At 35.9% G+C, this 17,986-nt stretch overlaps 1 protein-coding gene across 2 annotated transcripts in view; it reads right to left on the reverse strand.

The window, feature by feature from the left end:
• DCN (decorin) overlaps window positions 1–17,986 on the reverse strand; it is a 38,163-nt gene that overhangs the window by 18,615 nt on the left and 1,562 nt on the right. The window contains exons 1-3 of one of the 2 annotated variants that reach the window (XM_070599858.1): window positions 15,225–16,457; window positions 14,199–14,445; window positions 691–803 (exon numbers count right to left, since the gene is read on the reverse strand). In XM_070599858.1, coding sequence (XP_070455959.1) covers window positions 691–803; window positions 14,199–14,412 — 327 coding nt within the window. In that variant the 5' untranslated portion in view covers window positions 14,413–14,445; window positions 15,225–16,457. Of the gene's footprint in view, window positions 1–690; window positions 804–14,198; window positions 14,446–15,224; window positions 16,458–17,986 lie in introns of those variants that run through there. The other variant, XM_070599857.1, reaches the window with a different exon arrangement.

Below are 17,986 nucleotides of genomic sequence, written 5' to 3' on the forward strand. Positions count from 1 at the left end.
CCTTGTTGGTTCCCATATTCCTTTGTAAATAGTCACTTCAGTAAAGTCTCCTCTGTGAAACTCTTTTGAGAGTGTTACCTCTTTTCTGCTGGAATCCTGATTGGTAGACTGGGTGTGTTACATTATAATGAAGTAGAGGTAAGCAAAAATTACAATAAAAACAGATAAAGATAAGGATACAGCATGCATAATATTTACATATTTGAAGATCGAATTATATTTACTAAATAAAATATAGATGGTTATCCCTTTTTCTCTTGAGTGCCAATCTTTGAGCCTTTACAAGGTTATTTGTGCCTCTCAGAAAATGAATGAAAGAAAACAAAAGAAGCAAAGAAATAAAATCATTCTAAGATCAATCCATTTTGTGTTTTGTTCCACTATTGAAGTACAACTAATTGGGAAGATAAAAATTTTTACTCATGAAACATGAGAGAAGATTAAGATATAAAGTATTTTTTTATGAAGCAAATACCAAAGATATATGGGGTGGGTATGTGTAAGAAAACGGGATGATTTTTTAGGAATTAACGAATTTGATGCTTTCCTTCACCACTCTCAAAAATAGAATTTAATGAACACTCATGTGCTTATTAATTACCATATAGTACTCCTCGCCTTAACTAAGTTTTCTTTTAAAAACGTACTTTGAGTCAGATCTTGTAACAACCCCCCCAAAAAAATTCTTACATGAAGATTCTTCAGGTTCTTAAAGTCTCCATCTTTGATTTCGGTTATTTTGTTGTTTTGCAGGTCCAGCAGAGTGGTGTCAGGGGGAAGATCTTTGGGCACTTTGTCCAGACCTAGAACCACAGGAAAAGCAATCAGTAAAATGGGCCACACGGCCAGAGAATCACAAAGGTTGTGTTTACAAAGAAGTCAATGTTGCAACGATAGTTTTACCACAACATATTTTTACCCTAACATATTTTTCTTCTTCTAGGAAATATATCAATGGTAGTTGAAAATATCTTTTATCTTTTCCAATCAAGTCAAACAATGTTTTTGAAATCATAAATGGAACACATTATTTGCCCCATGTAATTACTGTTTTGTATGAGGGGAGAATTTGTGTTTTGTTAGGGTGTGGCTCAAATTTCTCAGTACACAGTGGGTTTTATTTCATTGTTCTTGTATTAGAAAGTACGCACTTCTTTTGATAAGTGTTAAGTATGAGTGATTTATAAATCTATGCCTTTCTACATAAATATCCTGTCAATAGGGAAGAGCTTTAGCCAAATCATCAAAAATCCTCTTCATAAATCTAACACTGTCACAGATCTACATTTAAAATTAAAATTATATGACCGTGCAAGCAAGTTGTTGTGTCAACAACTGGAAAATTTAGTCAAACTTTTGGGAGAATAGTTCTTTCAGTTTTTATTGGAATACCAAAACAATGTAACTTTAATTGATATTTTATGACCAATAGATATGTGGCTACTTAGAATAAAATAAAATAAATTTGCTAGTGTAACTTCTCTAAAATAAATCCTGTGAAGCGTTGTTTTTGGACCTTAAATTTAGGTCTAACTAACTGAGTTACTGTTTTTAGTTTATAAATGTAAACACGGTGAATAACCAAATGCTCTATGGAAGTGAAAAACATTTCAATAGTCATTCAACTAGATATATAAAGATGAACTGTTTTTATTCAAAAGGTATGCATATTAAATAAATCATCATTATGAATGGTAATGGAGAAAAATATTGAATGATATAGCCTTTTGCCTTTCTCTCTTCCACTGGCTTTGTTCCATATTGATGTAGAATGTTAAGCAAAAATTTGATATTCTAGGGCCTGCCTGGTGGCGCAGCAGTTAAGTTTGCACTTAACTGCCCAGGGTTCACCAGTTTGGATCCCAGGTGCAGACCTATGCACCACTTGTCAGGCAATGATGTGGCATACATCCCACATATAAAGTAGAGGAAGATGGACACGGATGTTAGCTCAGGGCTAATCTTCCTCGAGAAAAAAAGTATTTGATATTCTAACTCGAATTCATCTGATCATTTCTATATTTTAAGATTGCATAAAATAAACCGGACATATTTTTAAACTTCATCATATCTGAGACTTGAAGTGCTGAATATCGCTCCTTCATGCATTCAACAAAGCTTTATTGAATACCTCTTAGGCACCATCAATTTATTAGGCCCTGGGGATACAGCAGGAACAAGATAGAAATTGTCCACTTCCTCGTGGAAAATATAATTCAATCTATAGTTTTCAGTTAAAAAGAAAATTACAACATGGTATATAATAATTACTAGGTTGGGAAGATATCTTTCCAATTTTTAATCTTATGTAAAGGTATAGTGATAAATTTGATTATGATAGCTACATTCCTATTTTCACATCTTCCATGTCAATTACAGAAAATATATCTGAAATTACCTGCTTCTGAGTTCTTTCCAAATAATATTTTGTTCATGTGATCCCTGCTCTGTTGATTGTGGAAAAAAAGTCTAGTTCGCAATTCAGTGATCAACTATCATTATAAATTTAAATATGAAAATGCAGGTGATTCTACACGTGCATACATGTATTCCAAGACTCACTACAGAAAGAGTTTAAGAAAAATAACAAGAGTGAAGCGTTTTCAGTGACAGCAAACCACTAAAGCAGCTCCCGTGCAGGAGGATATTGAACTGCGCTATCTAGTCAGGATCGCTGCCATTTGCAGAAATGTCAGTTTGCTACTTTCACGCAATTAGGAGCGGTAGACTTCTGCCAAATCTTTGATAATTAGTATTCTCCAACCAAGAAAAGGCACAATTCCTTTCATTTGGAAAAAAGTTAACCGCCTACATTTCATCATTACTTCGTGGGCTTCTTTGTCAATGTCTTAATTTCCTCTTAGGCTTACTTTTATACATTGTTGGACTTCAATTCTAGTGGCTCTCTTAACATTGGTTCAATGCCAAAGTGCAGATAAATTTCAGATGTGGAGAGAAAAACATGATATATCTGGATGGCTGACAATTTTGATTACGTTGTCATCCTAGAATTTTATAACAACAGAAACTACGTGGGATGAATTATATGCATTTTTTTCCTGAAGATTTAGCATAAAAAAAGCCTTCAAGCTTGTGATTTTTTCAGTTTAGTTCTTAAAGAGTCATTTTAATGATTAAAATCATAACCCTAACATCTCCCCTGAATTACTAGTAAATTCATATCCATTTGGGGGATTTCACATATCAGTATTTTATTAAAACTTTGTATTCATGTAGCTTTACAGCTTATAAAAAATTTAAAATACGTTATATTACTTACCTTACAACAATCCAGTGAGGTAGGTAAGGCAGTATGTTAATTTCATTTTTCCAGGTGATTTTTAGAAAAGGTTTAATGAAATGAACAAGCTCATGTAGCTAGGAGTGACAAAATGCAGACAGGAAGACAATTCTCCTACTTTCCGAGATATTTTTTCTGTCATATCTATCTGTATCCCCAAGAAGAATTGTTCTGACATCAGACCTAATAACATGCCATACGTTTAAGGACTAGACAGGGCATTGGAGTGTTAACTAGCTTGCTCAACAATCTTAGGTAGAGTATGACGGGAAATTATCCCAGTTACGAGTCCTTAGAATGTCACAAAGGGAAGGACTATTAAATATCAGTTAGTCTATGGTTCCCAACTGCTGGTCAGGTAGACTCTAGGATGAGGTTCTTATTAGTTTATATCAAAATCAGAAAAAAATGAGGGTGACCTGGTTAGTTTTAATGTAAATTATCACACACACACACACACACGTATTTCTGAGACGAGCTCCTGCTCCCGTTTTAAATATACCTTCTTTTGAAAAACGATTCTGATAGCAGATGGCACGTTGTTGTTATTTTGTTGAATTTGGTTTTGACCTTAACAAGAAATTAACTTGTTCAACATTCAAAAAAATTTAATGTCCCAGAAATCAGGGAACTTCTAAGCTAATCCAATACTCCCTCCTTCATAAGTAAAGAAACGGAAATACAATAAAGTTAAATGGCTTATTCAAGGTGGCTCATGGTGAAATTAAACCAAGAACAAGCTGGTAAGAGTCTCAGTCTAGAAATAAATCACGTGCCATTTATGCATGTAAACAGTGTGCCTACTTTTTTTTGAGGAAGATTAGCTCTGAGCTAACATCCACCACCAATCCTCCTCTTTTTGCTGAGGAAGACTGGCCCTGGGCTAACATCTCTGCCCACCATCCTCTATTTTATATGTGGGACGTCTGCCATAGCACAGCTTGATAAATGATGTGTAGTCGGCACCTGGGATCTGAGGTGGCAAACCTGGGGCCACCGAAGTGGAGCACACTAACTTAACCGCTATGCCACTGGGCCGGCCCACACTGTGCATATTTTTAAAAGATGCTGATCTACACTGTCCCTTGAACATACTGTGCTTATTCCTAGCTTCTTGTTTCTTTTCATATAATTATGCTTCATGGAATACTCTGCCTACTCATTTCCTTCTCCTTCCATTTTGACAATCGTTTAAAGCACATCCATAACCCCTTCCTTCTATAATATTCATCCAACCACTCCAGATAACAATGATTACCCCTTCAAATTCCTTCTATATATGCTTATAATGTATTGTCCTGCATTTCAGTTTCCTTTCTTTTCTGTAGGTCCTGGATAAGAGACACAAATGACTATTTTTCATCAGAACTTTGATCTTACTGCTCTACACACAGAGGTAGCTTTTTGATTGGTTACTTTTAAAATCATTGTTTGCCCTGATGTCCCAAGGTGAAAAGTTCATAATCAACTTAAAGATCTTTCCTGTTATGTTTTGTTACAATCACCTCTTCACATCCTGCTTTCATAAGGGTTCTTATTTTCCCTCAGAAGTATTAGGATACAACTGGCTATAATAATCATAATTTTCTTTCTGATTCTTGGTTGGCCAGGAACATTTTAGAAACAAATGCTACTATCAAATACAGCATCCCCTTTATCTACACCTGAAAATTGTTCTCACTTTCTTCTGTCTTTGATATATTTGTGAGCAAGTTTCTGTCAAAATAACACGGAAGGGAGAAGGGGAAGTTATGCTGGAAAATCCTGGCATCTGCTGCGCTTGGTGAAGCGGATCTTATCTTATAGGTTTAGCATATTTAATAAATGTTTCTATAAACTTCTTTTTATAAGATCGCTATTTGAATTTTAATCCTTGTTCCTCTTCTCGATCCTTCAGATCACTGGGCAAGCTGCTTAAGCTCTCAGTGCCTCAGTTTTCTTGCATCTTTCATGGAATTTTTGTGAGAATTCAATTGGCTGTTCTACAGAATGATCTCCTACCATAGTGCACAGCAGGCCCCCAATTACTGGTGCCTGTCATTATTACCAATGAGGAGATGAGAGGGTGCGGCCCCAGTTATCTTGCTGATTATTAGCCTGTAAGTCTGTGGCAAAGTGTTTGTTTTGGGTTTTTTCTGTATAATGCAGTTATAACGCATATTATCCTGGAAGCTGGAATCTGTTTTGAAGGTGTATCAAACACAGATTTATTTTCCCCTAAAGCCCTTGATCGTGGGTTGGCTTTTCTTGTCAGTCATTTTGTGGTCTTGTTACATGATCATTGTTCCCGTGAACTTCAGGGTCTTTGGAGAGCTTATCTACCAAGCTCCACCTTTGGATGGTAACCCTTCAGTTTAGTAAGCACATGCTCCCAACAAATAATTAACTCCCAGAATCTGTTCGTGGTTAATTTAACTGTATTTTAATAGTGGCAAATGCCACACTCTTTCGCAAATCTGTGAAATATCAATCTTTGTTCTTTTGGTCATAATATCTTTAGAGTTAAAACCACCTGTGTTATAAATCAACTCAGCCACTATGTAGAGAGAACAAGGATCTCTAACTTAGCATCCCTTAGCTCTATCTCTTAATCTGAGGATACTGGGCATGAAGTAGACTGAAGGTAGAAATACATCAGACCTAAGGATTATTTTGTGGTGATGAAAAATTTTATTTCAATTACAAATTGTTTATTTGAACTAAAACGAATCTTTAAAGAGTATAGAAACAGGCAGTATGCTATGAAAACAATTATTCTACCTTAAGTTGTTTTTTTTAACCTTAAGCTTTTAAATAAACTTAACAAATTCTGCCTTATATATGATTTTGTCAACCACATAGGATTTTAACTAAATCATTCTTATTGATACTGATGAATTTTATAGCCATTCATAAAATGATATGAAAAGTAAGATATTAAGCATTTTAAATGAAGTATCAATTAGCCAGGTAAAATTTGCTTTGAAAAAGATGCTCTATGATGGAAACAAAGTCTCAAAGATGTGACTCGATGCCTCGTTTACAGCCTTCAATAGAAAGTTTGACACTATGAAGTAGACTTGTAAGTTGATTTGAATACAATTGATTTGAATACAATTGATTTGACCTCTAAATAGTTTGCAATTTTTAAATAATGACCTTCACAAGGACATGTAATATCTGTGGACTTTCCATATATAATACATAATTTGTGCTCGTACTTCTCATTAGAAATGTACATAAATCTGAGTGTGTAGATAATTGCATTTCCCAAACATGGCATTCATTATATCTCCCACCGTATATGCTCTCTTCAATACAAACTTGTCGCAACCTTATCAAAAGATGGATTCAAATTCCTCTTCTTTTGAATCTGGCATGGCCTTTTGATGCCTCTATGAACTAATGGAATGTGGTGGAAGTGACACAGCATAACTTTGGAAAGGTCAGTAAAGGTTGTACAGCTGCTAGCCAGTTCTTCTGGGAAGCTTGCTCTGGGGGCCCCAGGGGTAAGAAGTCTGTCTATGCTGGGAACGCCATGCTGGAGAGGCCACCTGAGGCACTCCAGATGACAGAACGACTGAGCTTGCAGGTGACAGCGGCATCAATCGTCAGTCATGAGAGTGAGCCATCTTAGGTGACTGACCTAGGCTAGCCAACCCAGAGACCACTGCCTCAGCTGACCCCTGACTGCAAATTCATGAGAGACCCCAATTGAGAACAGCCTGTCTGAGCCCTGCTCAAATCTCCTGTACCTCAAATCATGAGGAAAATAAAATTATTTTTTTAAATCGCCAAGTTTTGAGGTAATATTTATTCAGCAATAGTAACAGGAGCAGAGTGGTTTCCTAAATTTAATTATTTTTAATAAGCATCCTTTAATATAATTCTAAATTTTCCATTAAAATGCAATTATTTCCAAGGCTAGTCTGAATTATTTATTTGCTCTCCCAAATTCTGTAAGAGGAATTTCATATTTTTAAAAATGGCGTTATTTATTAAAATAAGTAAAACTCTACTTAAGATGTTACCAGAAAATCATTTCTGAAGTAAAGGCTAATAAGAATTGTGCTTTTTCCCCCGCTAGTTGTCCCAGTGATGAATACCATTGTCCTGCTAGCAAATGTCAGCAATCTGGTAAACATCATGTTGGACAAAGGCCAGTCCTAAAACATCATCCTTTTTTTTCTTTTCTGTCCTGTGGCAGGGGTCCAAATAAGATTTACCCTTGTTGACTTCCAACAATATTTTTTATAATCCTGTCTTCAATTTAATAAGTAGGACAGTGGTGATACACTTCAATATTTGGCACAAGACCAAAATAATATGTCCCAGCTCCATTAAGAAACTTTTCTGGGCCCCAGCCCCACGGCTGAGTGGTTAAAGTTCCACACGCTGAACTTTGGTCCGTGGCCCAGGTTTGTGGGTTCAGATCCTGGGCACAGACCTACTCCACTCACCAGCCATGCTGTGGAGCTGTCTCACACACAAAAGAAATAGAGGAAGATTGGCACAGAGATTAGCTCAGGGCTAATCTTCCTCAAGCAAAACAAGAGGAGGATTGGCAATGGATGTTAGCTCAGGAAGAATCTTCCTCAAAAAAAACAAAAAAAACAAAACTCTTCTGCTCAAGGCATGCAAGTTTTCCTCTTAAAAATGGCAATTTGACTGTGATGGCAGTTGGATTAGATTTCAGATATATAGAAGATTGCCCCTTTAATTCCGTTCTTTTTCCAAATAAAGTCAGGAAGGTTTGAGCTTTCTGGTTCTATGGTCATCCTCAAAGGGAAAAGGAAAGCGTGCCCCACAGCTCCCTGACTCCTAATTCCCAGTCAGCCATGTTCTTTCCTGTTCCCAGCTTGATAGAATCTAGGACATTGTAGAATTATGCACTCATCCAAGCCCTAAGCCATGAATAAGTTCATTTATTCATTCATCAAGCATTTATTGATGTTTGAGAGCCTACCAAGTATAGGCATTTTGTTGAGTAGAGGGTCTACAAGGATAAATTATCAGCATGTTTCCCTTCTGATAGAGAGAGGAGATGCTTAAATAGGTAATTAAAGATATTGAAAAAATAAATATATGTATATAAAATTGATTATTATAGAATAATCAAGGCAAATGTAGGTCACAGAGAAAGCACAGAAGTAGACAAGCTGCTGAAGTTGCCTCTAAGAAATCTGCAGACTAAGTCGAGGGTTAATTGAGTCTTGAGTGTTAAGAGTATAGTCACTACAGGGCTTTCGTCTTGTATTAAGACTGGATTGCAAACTGGTTTAATTCTCCTTTATCCTTATTTTCAAGGAAATATATAATATTCTTGCTACTCTTTTGAAGGAGAAAAGTTAAGAAGAGAGGGTCTTCTGCATTTCCTTGTTTACCCAGGGAGTGGATATCCCAGCTAAGCTCTTCCCACCCTGTCCTCTGGAGAGCCAGGATGATCATCCAGAGAGGAATGCATCACAGCTGCAGTCTAACCAAATGCCTTGATCCCACACAGCTGCCTCTCTCTCCAGCCCTGGGACTGAGAAGGAAACCAGAGATATGTCAGTTCTCAGTTAGGTCAAGGAGACAGACGCTTCCTTGGCCTCCTCTGACTCCTCTCTTCTTCCTGCTCATCTTTAACCCCTTGAGTCAGTAGCCTTGGTTATCTGAGTCACACTGAAACATTACCCTTGCCACATCTGAGGATCTGTCATACCCCACCCCTAGCCAACACTAATTTAGACAACCCACTGGGCATGCTGTGTGCATGGCCTGCTTCTTGTACTACATCTTGGAGACTCACTTTTGATGCATCTGAAACTCTGAATGAGGGTCACCCCATGTCCCTGCTGCTGCCAGACCTGAGCTATGAAAGCAACGACGCTTCCAGCATTCTCTCTGCCCTCTATAAAACAGGCCTAATTTATTCTTCTGGGTTGATTTCATGGAAGAAGTCGAAGAGTGCATTTACTTCATTTATAAGATTTGCTTCTGGACAGCCAATTTCTCCAGACAGGAGACAAGTTGTGGCATACTATGTTCCAAAGGGTCACCACTGACAAAATTTTCACCAGTTGAGACAAAATGATTAAAAAAGAAGAAAATGAAATCTGTGCAATTTAAAGAGTTGCAATTGTTTCCTGGGATTTTTAAAAATTAAAATATCCTTTGCAATATGAAGTACATTGTAAGAACCATTAGCTATTTGTAATGCTTTAAAACAGCAAAATAAAACATTCCATCTTCTGGCATCATCTCTAGAGGGCTAAATACATGGGTTGGGAATCATTTATGATTATAAAATCGTTTTATAAAAAATCATTTAATAAAAAATGATTACAAATGCTTCATTGTGCTCCACTCAGACAAACCCATTTTGTTCAAAGGAATAGTGTTTGGAGAACGCTGAATTGCTTGATAATTGTACAATTTTCTAATTCTTGTCTATTTACATTCAGAGGTGATGTGTCTTTCTTTAGGGGGAAAGGGAAAGAAGGTGTTATTTCAGATCCAACTTGACAAGCCATGTACTTATTAGAGGTTCTCAGTTTCAAAGAAAAATAAAGGAAAACATCAGAAAGAACCTCATGTTATTAGCTGACTTTGTCTGAAATGGTAAACTGAGTGTAACAGTTACTATGATAAATATTTTATATTCTTATCTAATTAAGTAAGATATATTCTCATTTACCAAATGAGGAAACAGATTTGGAAAGGTTCAAAGTTACAGGTAGTAATTGGTAAAGCAGGACTTGAGTTCAGAGGTGTTGAACTGTACAAGCCAAGTTATTTCCACTATTAAATTATTTTAAAAGGTATTTCAATTCTTTTGAGACTTGTTTATAAGAAATCTGTCAATAACTATTACTTTTATTTGGAAGAATAATAAAAAGTAATGCTTATGCTTTTTTCACCTGTCAGAGCTGATCTGTTTTTCAGCAATGAGATGCCAAATAATGTCAATAGCTAAGAATGCTATCTGGCGGCCTTTAATCCAAAAATGAATGGCTGAGCCAGAGAGCACACAAGGAAGGGAAACCATCTTCCTTCAAGATACTAAGTACATAAAACAAAGCATCCAATCACAAGATCAATATTAAAACATTTTTTAAAGATCTGACAAGAATGAGTTACATTGTAGGTTTATTATTTTAAGTAACTCCTAGATTTCTGAATTTGCTAAACTTATGTTTATTTTTTATTGTCGTTTTTAATCAATACTATAATTGAGTGACTTGTTTTATGTCTTAAGAGGATAGATAAAGAAAGAGGAGAAGATATTGGTCTCGTATAATTCTGGTTCAAATTACAAGCTAAATTACATCAAGTTCAGCCAAACAATTTGCAATATCTATGGAGAATTCATTACTTCCTTTGACAGGCTAAAATATACGTTTACTCTTTCAATTCCCCAGGCTCTAGAAAAACATATTATAATTTTATTCTGATAAATTAGAACCAGGGACTGAAAAGGTCAATGTATTTTCTTCAACACCCAAGTTTTCCCATGAACTAATTATCCAATTTTAATTTCACAGTTTTTACATCTTAGCTTTGAAAAAATTGTTTAAAAACTTGATGTTGTTTAACTTTATCAGACATACCTCTTAGTGGCAAAAATAGTCAAATATTTTAATGAGAAATGTTTATTTATATTAAATATTGTTTAGGTAATGAGATACAAAGCACCCTTGTCCTTCAACACTAGACCTCCTCTCAGCTCATTAAAAGTTCTGGCAGGGATAATCCTTAAGAAAGCATTAGCCTTTGATACAGATAGGCATTCACATTTCTCATCCCAAAGTGCATTGCACTTTTTCTTTATTATGATAATTCAAGCTTCATGTTCAGATTTTTAGAGAACTTAAAATAAAATCAACAGCATTGTCTTTATTATGAGTGAGGTTGTTCATTTCTTCTTCCTTGCTTTTGCGTTTTTTCTACTTTTCTTCCCTCTTTAACTCTGCATAATCATAATATATTTAACAAAATGTATTGAACCTCTATTATGAGCCAGGTAACTCACACATGCAGGTAACTCAGGATCTCTGAGACTGACCATGATTTTTCTGCAGATGAAGATGTCATGGCTCTGAACAGTTTGCCAAGATCATAAAGTGAGTTAGATAGTAGTTAAAAATGTGAATAAAGTGATTTCTTCTTTTTTTTTTTTCTTTTTTGGGGAAGATTAGCCCTGAGCTAACTACTGCCAATCCTCCTCTTTTTGCTGAGGAAGACTGGCCCTAAGCTAACACCCATGCCCATCTTCCTCTACTTTATACATGGGACACCTACCACAGCATGGCTTTTTTTGCCAAGCAGTGCTGTGTCCACAACCAGGATCCGAACCGGCGAACTCCGAGGCCGCTGAGAAGCAGAACGTGCAAACTTAACCTCTACGCCACTGGGCCGGCCCCCTAAAGTGATTTCTTTAAAGGCAAGTGGATTGCTCTTTCCTTTAAGAAACATGTTTTCTGTTTTAGAAGTATCTGATCAAAATTTTTGACAACATATTTAAACATGCATCTGTGAATTACTGAAAACAAAAATAAGTTGGATGAGCCCATTGCTCATTGGAACTCAGTTGTTTCAGTTAAATATGGTTCCCTGAAATGAATTACTACAATCTTAGCTACCTCTTTTGTATATAAGGGTCAATAAGCCTATGTGCAATAAAGGAAGGATGTACACTCTGGGCTCCTAGAGAAAAGATAACAACTAGAAAACTTTCTCATCTAAAACAACACAAAATAAACAAAACAAAACCATAAGAAGGACAATGACAAAACTGTCTCATGAGACAGCCAAGTCAATGAACACGATATTTTTCTAAGACTACATTTTTCGGTCTAGTTTGATCAATAGGCTTGGGGGAAAAATTGTCCCAATGCTTTCACCAAAGTCAAGCTTTATGAACTATTTATCATGCAAGAAAAGAAAAACTATATTTATGGAAAAATGAAACTTCAGTCAAGTGACTGGACAAGTCTTCCTCCCTTAAAAATTATCAACCGTTCATTGTTGATAATGTATGTAGTGAGAGTAACCGCGAATCCTTTAACCTTGTTCTGAGAGGCAAAGAGATTTAACTTGCATCACATTTCTTAAGAACTCAGTCATTTTAGTAACTTGAAAATGTTGCCACTAGTATATCCATCATGTGTTGATTGCTTTGTTCAGATATTTCAACCTCATTATTTTTCTGCGTAAACCAATAATGCAGGTAATCCCTAGGTGCTTATGAAAGATTTCTGTAGATGGGTCGGCCCAGTGGCATAGTGGTGAAGTTCACGTGCTCTGCTTTGGCAGGCTCGGGGTTCATTGGTTTGGATCCTGGCTTGGACCTGCACATTACTCATCAAGCCATGCTGTGGTGGCATCCCATATACAAAGTAAAGGAAGATTGGCAAGGATGTTGACTCAGGGACCATCTTCCTCAAGCAAAAAGAGGAAGATTGGCAACAGATGTTAGCACAGGGACAATCTTCCTGAAACACACACACACACACACACACACATATTCTGTAGAGTATGATAGTAATCTAATCTCCCCTGTAGCAAATATACAATTCAGAAAAGCATAATCACCACCAGTAGACTATAAGAGCCATAAGAACAAGGACCATATTTGTCTTCCACATCCCTTTCTCTCCAGGGCCTAGAGCAGATCTGACCCAATATGGGCTCTAAATATATTTGCTAAATGAATGAATGAATGAATGAATCTAGTGGAATTATCCTGCAGTCTTTTGAAAGACTTTCTATACACTTTTTATTTGGGTTTTAAATGGCTATATAATATATGTCAGCACTGAAGAAGCTATCTCAAACTGTTTGTTTCACAGTTGTCACTATTCAAAATATTTTCTGTTCTCCTGGGTTCCTGTGTATAGTTTACTCTAACCACAAAAGTTAGTGGCAATTTTTCTTGCAAAATACTGCTAGAAAGCATGTTCTGAATAAATATAGGGCCTCTAAAAGAAGTGTCCTACTACTCTGTTGGGTTTCTTCCATAAGGAAATGCACATCGCAGAATCATTCTGTGAAGTTTTTTTCTTTCTTCTTTCCAATAAGAAAATGTACCAGAAGAAAAGAGGAATGTGAATCAGCTGCCATGTAAACAAGATTCATTCCCCTTTGGCCCATCTGCTGGGGCTTCAAACTTTCTGGAGATTTATCTTCTAAGTGTATTGCTCTTGGAATTCCCAGGCCAAATTTTTCTTGAAAGATAATAAATCAAAGTGTATTTACAGTGTTAGGCTAAAGATATATGCTCTGTGATTATAACGAATATTTACACCACACTTAGTTATAAAGATTTCCTTTGAAACTTTCTAAAGAATATAAACAACTGGATTATAAAATTCCAAAGTACAGACAAAACTAACACCCAGAGATTACAGGAGTATTTTGGGATTCGAAAGATAATTTTTTGCTCTAAAATTTACTTGCTTTGTTTCTGATAACTCTGCATATTTTAGAATTTAGTAATGTTCAAACTCTGTTATCTGGCCTAAGCCAAGAGTAGAGAGATATGACCAGGTTTTCTTAATAACTGAGATTTCATGAAAGCAAATCACGGAATTAAAATAAACTGTCACTCTGCAATCCTAGAATATAAGACATTGTTTTGTTCAAAATTTTATTTGACAGAAGGGAGCCATGAAACTCAGAAAGATTTCTTTTAAAAAATGACGTGTCCAAGATTGCAATGTGATGGAGCCCTGACTTTAAAAAGACAGAAAAAAAGGTCTCAACCTCAAAGCCACTTCTCTCTCTCCTACTCTGCTTCCTTCACTCCTCATTAGGTGGCACTGTCTCTCACATTTGGAATTGCAGAGACTAAAAGGGAAAATGCTAAATCCTCAGGGAAGCCATTCCCATAAATAAAACAAACAAGGTAGGTAAAGAGAGCCTGCACTCCACTCACCCAAATCAGAACATTGGACAACTCGAAGATGGCACTGACAGCGGAAAGGACACACTGGTCCCAGAGGCTCTAAGTCTAGAACTTCATGAATGCGATCTTCTGGGCCAATCCCAGAAGCCTCATCTTCTAGCATGAAGTCAAATAAGCCTCTCTGTTGAAATGGTCCAGCCCAGGAAACTTGTGCAAGCAGAAGGAAAATGATAGTTGCCTTCATGATTTATCTCATGTATTTTCACAACCAAGGAACCTAGGAAACAAACAAAAGGTTTAGAAGAGTAGCACTGCCTGGTCTGTGGGTCATTTCTTAGATAACACCCCACAGTAGAGTGAACATAGAGAAAAGCATAAAAAATAATATTTCATTTATCGTTAGGAAGCAGAGCACTAAAAACATATTCGAAGGTGATAAGGTACATTATAGACTATCTCGCACATCTATTTGCTTATGAAAAGACATCTGAATATTATTTAAATTTGCTTGTATGGAATTTTGAGTCTGAATTAAGATGATATATTGTATGTTTATGTCATTTGCAAAATTGTCACGAAGATAAATCTTGTTGGAATTTTCACTGCACAAGCCATGCCATAGTCAAATAAAGTTTGGTCTATACACATTAGAGATCTCCAATTCCCGCTTCAGAAATATCTCTGGAAGCCAATCTCTTTTCCCCATCCTACTGTATTTATCCTGGGCCAAGCCATTCTCATCACTCCCGGAACTATGGCAAGAGCTTCCAACAGGTCCCTGACTTGAATATTTCCTCTACTCCAGGCCATCTTCCACACTGCTGCCCAAGTTATCTTCTAAAGATTAAATTTCATTGTATTAACCTTCTACTGCAAACCTTTGGTTGACTTATCATGGCTTGCCAATAAGGTCCACATCCCCTTTGTCGCATGTAAAACCACTCATAATTTGCTACCAACTGCTATCTCAAGCCACATTTCTCTCCATTTTCTCTCCACTCCCAGTCCCCACCTCAATTCTGATACTCAAAGCTGATTCCCATTTAAAATACCTACCTTGTAAGAGTGCTGTAAAGGTTATATGAGCGAATGGGCTTTTCTTGTGTGTTCCCTGGCTCATCCAGGTAGGACCTGCTTTCTCCCTCTTCTGTGCTCCCAAAGTACGTTGCTCTTACCTCTTTTAAAGAACTTATCACATTTTATTATAATTTGTTTTGCGTGCGTGCTCTGTCCCCTCCACTAGAAGATGTACTCCCTCAGGGCGTGTCTTATTATTCTTTGTTCTGTACCCCTGGGCCTTTCACAATATTTTGCACACAAATGACTCAATTGACCACCGATTTATTAACAATACAAGTTATTCAATTTTTTCCAAGCAACCAGTCTGATTTTTTAAAATACAAAATTATCTTTTTCCATTATCAAATTTCTAGTATGAGAAAGACATCAAATTGAAAACCTCAGCTTGGTATAACCAAGATTCACTTTTAAAAATAAATCAATTGGCCAGTTTCTCAAACTGACAATTTTTAATAAACCGATCAACACATATGGAAAATCCTGATTTTTATATGACTTATATGTTATATGGTTTTATCAATAGGGCTATTTTGTAAACAAACAAAAAAGTACAGTTTCAACAAATAGAGACAGTATTTATCCATTTGTTCCATAAGCACTTACATATATCTATGTTGTTGAGTTGACTGTTGAGTTGGCTGAAGCGAACTAAACAAATCTGAATAACTAAATCTCAATGAATCTGAATAACAAAAAGTGCTTGATCATGTAGAGAACGGTGGTCTGTTTTTGAGCTGATATATTTTAAAAGCCCTTTGAAACTGTTCTAAGTATTTCCAAAACATATTGCAGATGTTATCTTTAGTCTCAGCATCTCTACCTTGAATTGGACACTTATAAGAATCTTTATTAAAGTTGCACATTCATAACTACAATTAAAGAACTGTTAGGAGTCATTATCCAATTATAGCATGTGCGAAAAAAAAGAAAGAAAGAAAGAAAAAAATTTTGTATGCCCTAACCCTAATGTACTTTCTAGAAATGTTTGCCTAGATCCACTAGAGAGGAAACAAATATTTTTCAGTTTCTCATACCTTTATTCTTATCTATCAATGAAGATTGTCTAAGGCAGATCATAGACAATACAGGCCTTTGGGTTTTCATGGAAAAAATGCTACAAAGGTTATTATTCACACCGCTCCTTTAAATTCAGGATCAAGTTTTCTCTTGGAGCCCCTTCCCATTCAGTCACTGCATTGTCCTTTAAAGGAGAGCCTATTGTTTTGGCAGTGTTCCCTCGCAGGGCATGTAAGGGAGGGGTTTTCTGCCTGTTTCACATTAAAATGCAATGTTTACGGTTTACCACAGATTTGCTAGCCTTGCATATTTAATGTTTTAGAAGAAAAACGAAGCATAGTCATTGCAGATTTAATAAATAGCAACGAGAATTAATGCAAATGTCACTTTTTGATCTTTTCTCCAGAGCAGAAAATGCCTGGTTGTTTCACTAACCCAAAAAAGGAAATACTGAGTGTTAGCTCAGAGGAAAATTATCGTTTACATTTGTTTGCTCTTGTTTAAATGGTGCAAATTCTCCATACAATATTCTTTTTGGTTGAAACTGAATGCCAACAGGCAGCTTATAGCTTCCATTACTTATTTTATATCACTTTTCTGTGTGTGTGTGTGTGCATTTTAATCCTGAATGTCCTGGGGAAGAATAATAAAATGTCCAGAAACTTCATACAAATTCCCCATGAAACAGCTTATTTTAAGTTACTGTCAGGATACTTGAAGACTCAGCATCTTAAAACAATGAGTGTGGGCTGTTGATACTAATGATTTATTTAATCATTTCCTTCCTTCCTTAATAAATCAGAAAAAATTTTAAAAAAACACAGCAGTTGCCCATGTAGGAACCAAGGAGACTATTACTGAGATAATATACTTTTTAAATTTCATTGAAACTGTTTTAAGTATTCTCAGAATGCATGCTCTTTCCTAAATGCTAATTGCGAAGAAGAATGTCACTACTCCACTAAAGCTCATTGCCATAATTTATAAGAGTTTTATCAAAAGTAATAATTTCTGCTTTCTTAAACTTCTTCAGCCCATTAAATTAACTATATCGTTCAGATCAACTTTTGTGTGATGCCATTTATGCCCTTGGTGTGACTTTCAAAGTCAAAATTTAACCCTCAGGAGATAAGCAAAGCTATAAATGCAGAGCAAAATTAAAATCCCCAGCACGAGGTAAATTAAGAACCTCAATAATAGTAGAAATAATTTAAAAATAAACAATAAAAGCAGGATTTATCTATACATAAGGGGTACTATAGGAGGCATTTGGCTCTTTTTCTGGTCAAAACAGTAATAGGAAGAAAAAGCCACAGGTATTTAAATTGGGAGCCCACTTAACCAGAGGTCATCACGTTACCCTGTTCTGAAATTAGAAAGAAAAATAACCTCTACCCTCATTTTATAGTGAATGTATCTTATAATAAAATTTTATTTGCATTGGAAATACTGACATGGTCTCTTCTTTACATTTAAGGAATTATGTAGCCAACTCTGCGATTATTTTAGGTCTTGAATAATCAACATAAATATTTTGAATGTTTATTTTTACCTCTCTGGTGATAATTTATATTCTTTTCTAGTTGTAGAAATATATATTAGAGTTCTACAGCTAATCACCAGAGTTCACTTCCCTGAGGTTTTAAAAGTTCTTAAAATACACAAGAATTCAGGAGGGGAGTAAATCCTTAAATATATAAACCAGCTACAAACAGTATGCT

Source organism: Equus przewalskii, chromosome 29, assembly GCF_037783145.1.
Source record: "Equus przewalskii isolate Varuska chromosome 29, EquPr2, whole genome shotgun sequence".
NCBI lineage: Eukaryota > Metazoa > Chordata > Mammalia > Perissodactyla > Equidae > Equus > Equus przewalskii.